The sequence below is a fragment of the Quercus suber genome, unplaced genomic scaffold, assembly GCF_002906115.3.
Source record: "Quercus suber isolate HL8 unplaced genomic scaffold, Cork oak 2.0 scaffold_1019, whole genome shotgun sequence".
Taxonomy (NCBI): Eukaryota; Viridiplantae; Streptophyta; class Magnoliopsida; order Fagales; family Fagaceae; genus Quercus; species Quercus suber.
In genome coordinates, this window is record NW_027070430.1 from 1 (window position 1) to 3946 (window position 3946).

At 36.5% G+C, this 3946-nt stretch overlaps 1 protein-coding gene across 1 annotated transcript; it reads left to right on the forward strand.

The window, feature by feature from the left end:
• Positions 1 to 68: 68 nt before the first annotated feature.
• LOC111991531 (inositol oxygenase 1) lies at positions 69 to 2301 on the forward strand (the record flags this gene model as incomplete). Its single annotated transcript, XM_065768904.1, has 9 exons — positions 69 to 150; positions 254 to 458; positions 552 to 611; positions 698 to 750; positions 867 to 989; positions 1224 to 1293; positions 1419 to 1497; positions 1616 to 1697; positions 1912 to 2301. Coding segments are annotated over 9 exons (781 nt in total), but the record flags the coding sequence as incomplete, so codon positions are not given.
• Between the last annotated feature and the right edge of the window lie 1645 nt (positions 2302 to 3946).

Here is a 3946-nt window from a genome sequence, read left to right on the forward strand (position 1 = left end):
TTTTTTTTTTTTTGGGTCCTTTAGCTCTAGATCCTTGTAGGATTTATTAAACATTTACGTGTGAACAGGGATTATGATGTTGAAAGCACACGGCAGAAAATTGTTGAGGAATTCTACCGGATTAATCACATTAACCAAACCTATGACTTTGTAAGTACAATTTGCAATGTTATTTCTTTCAAGCTTTAACCAACAAAATCTATCAATGCTATATCTATTTGTACAAATTAAACTAATTTTGATTGAGTTGTAGGTGAAAAGGATGAGAGAAGAGTATGGCAAATTGAGCAGGGTGGAGATGAGCATTTGGGAATGCTGTGAACTTCTTAATGAATTCGTGGATGAGAGTGATCCTGACTTGGATGAACCTCAGATTGAGCACTTGTTGCAAACGGCTGAAGCCATCAGAAAAGACTATCCCAATGAAGACTGGTTGCACTTGACTGGCCTCATCCATGGTATACTTCCTTCTCCATCTTTTTAAGTCTATCATTAGAGTTATTTGGTGCAATAATACGATAACTTCATTTTTTTTTTATAATGAATCTTAGATCTTGGAAAGGTTCTTCTCCATCCTTCTTTTGGAGAGCTTCCTCAATGGGCTGTTGTAGGTATGAATCATGCTCACATATAGTTGCATGATTTGTTATCATTTCCTGTTGTTTTATTAAATTACTAATCAAGATTATTCACATAGGTGACATATACCCTGCTGGATGTGCCTTCGATGAATCCATTGTCCATCACAAGGTGATTTTTTTAATAAATTTTGCGTTCAAATCCATATGAGTTGACTAAACACTAACTTAATATTATTCAAATCATTTTTCCTATAGTTACTCAATATTCTGACCCTGTTGCCACAGTATTTCAAGGAAAACCCTGACTACAACAATCCTGCTTATAACACCAAGCTTGGAGTTTACACAGAAGGTTGTGGGCTCAACAATGTACTGATGTCATGGGGGCATGATGACTACTTGTACTTGGTAGTATTTTTTAAACCTTTACTAACTTTTTAATACGGTGTCTTTGTTACCGCTTCACTTTGTGATGCTTCTGATACCCTTCCAGTGTCTATAAATTTCTTGGTTCTCCCATTATGGAGTGATTTGTAAACTCAAAAGTGGACAACAAAGGCAAATAGCGTCGTAATTTTCTAGTGCTCAATCTTATTTTTTAAACAATTACAGTGACATTTAATTTCGGTTTCCCATTCTCAGGTAGCTAAGGAGAATAAGACCACTCTACCTTCAGCAGGTCTTTTCATTATCAGATACCATTCATTTTATGGTAAGAAACAGGATAAAAAAGAAGAAAGGGTGTGGTTCCTTTTAGTGCTATATATGTTCGGATGCCAAGCCATTGTTGTATTCTTGTAATTAATTTGGTACTAAAAGAAGTAATTTATATTGCAGCCTTACATAAGGCTGGGGCATATAAGTACTTGATGAATGAGGAAGATATTGAGAATCTGAAGTGGCTCAAAATATTCAAGTAAGAAATCCACTACCCTATTTGGGAAAAGTGCTAATTGGGAGGATGAATCTTGTCCGTCCTGTTTGCATATTGCCTTGCTGCATAAACCAATTTTCTCTTGCTTTTCTATGTGCAGCAAGTATGATCTTTACAGCAAGAGCAAAGTTCGGGTTGATGTGGAGAAAGTTAAACCATACTATCTCTCTCTCATTGAAAAGGTAAAACGCCGGTTGAATTAGTAAGTGCTTCATTTGATATATGAGAAGACATGATTGGGAAATTTAGATCAACAAAATGGTTTTTGGAAAAAGTGGCTGTTTCCAAAAAGGAAAAAAAATTGTTGCTATTTCGCTGGATTAATCTGCCACTAATACGGAGCTTATTTATTTCTTCTTTTCTAATCCCACGTTTCTTTGAAAATTTGTATTGCAGTACTTTCCTCCTAAGCTGAGATGGTGAAATCAGTAGTTCTCAAGTTGGGAGAAAAGAAATTCATGAAGGTGATGAAATGGTAGCAGTTAAATAAATGGGAGAAATCAGACTATCTGAGAGCCTCCTCTTTTGTTTTTGATTTTGTATTTGTCGTGGCTGCAAAAGCTTTGATACCAAATTGTTGCACAGAACAAAGTCTCAATTTCGGGTGTCACAACTTTTTTTTTTCTTGTTTGCCCTCTCCCTTGATGGGGTGGAGGTGTTTCTGCGTTTCAAATGATTTCATTGAGATTGTAAATAAAATAAGATTGTACTGTTGCTACTTCTGAGGAAAATCTCTTCGTATTGTCTTCTCAAATATCTATTTCATTGCTCTCAAACATTCAATTATCTCTTTTAATGCTTTAAAACATGAAACAAATTTCATGATGCCTCTTTTTTGTACCATACTTTTGTGTGACATACCTCAGAGCCTATGACTCAAGCAGTACCTCACTATCTCCTCACTTTCTTTAAGGCGAGAAAGTATCCCATGAGACTACCCTCTCACCGTGCAGAATCCGCCTTTTTTTTAAATTAATTTTAAAAAGAGAAAGAGAGAGCAAACATAGAGGAATGGGGGCTAAAGCCCTTGCCCAATCAATATCACTGGAAGTATTGAGGGTTTTGAGAGTAATCCTAGATGGGTGTCGGGGATGTTTTGCGACATAGACCAACTATGAAAATGGCCCAAATCTCTCATTGAGTTCTTTAGAAGTGATTATTTGTAGAAAGTATCAAGCCTAAAATTTCAATATTTAGTAAATAAAAGCCAATCTGAAAATTTATAAAAACACAAGTAGTCCGAAACTTCAATCCTCAGTCAGTGAGAAGATGAAATTGAGAGAGTCTGTGAGGAAGAGAGGGAAAGTTCACCTGTACTCATATTTCCACCCCAAGCTTTGGAATTGTGAGAATGTTAGCTAGCTGAATAGGCTTTTCGCTTCAACTCTAAGGGTAAAACGTGTTTGGTTGCTTTTGAATCTAATTGGGGCCTTTTGTATTGAGTTTGGAGTGCTCCAAGTGACTGGTTTTTGGACAACAAAAGAGGTTTTGAACCCCAAGGTCTCAATCAAAGAGGTTATGGTTAGATTTGCTTTAATTGGGTAAGAAGGTTGGCTTGCTTTTTGCATAATTTGGAAAATGAGTGGCCTAAATTCATGGCCGGATGTTTCCTAGACATGGCAGGTCTTTGAAGGCTACATTTGGTTGTTGTAACAGATAAGGCTATCCACTTAAGGTCAGCTAACTATTTTAAGGCAAAAAAAAGTGTAAAGCAGTGTGGTGGACCTTTTTATGTACTAGACTGGGCTGCTCCTAATGTACTATAGCCCAATGATTCTAGGGTTGAAGAGTCGGGACTGGCTTAATTGAAACTTATCTTAGGCCAGTTTGTGCGCAAGTTAAAACCCCTAGTAGGAATCTTGATGGAGTCATGAGCCCATGGTAGGAAACACTATCACAAAAACGTTATAGCAGGAGAAACATAATACAATAGGATAGCTAAAATATTTTAACTAAAGTACTTGCTACCGACCAAAGATAATATTTAAACAATTTTGCAAAAGGAAAATACGATAATATAAGTATGGCAGGAATGAATTAGTAACAAGAAAGATAATGTTAGCACTTTAACAATAGTAGTAAAAGAAGGGGGTTAGTTTGCTAAACTTGGCTCGTTGACAGATTTAAGTCTAAGAAGGGAACCAATCCCCAGTGGACCTAAGTAGCTTAATCTCAAATTTTTAACTTGCTAGAGAGCATGCTATTGAGAGGGAGAGAAGTGGATAGCCTATTGGTGCATGCTTTCCATTCCTCACACCCCTGTTTTGCTTCCTCTCGATTATCTTATTTTCTTTGTTTATCTTCTTTGTTTTCTTTGTTTCCTTCTTCTCTGTTTTTTTTTTCTCCTATTCCTCCTTGTTGTTGTCTACTGTGCATGGCCAACGCCTTTTTATACTGCCTGCTGTGATAAGATTTACCATTTTACCCCTCA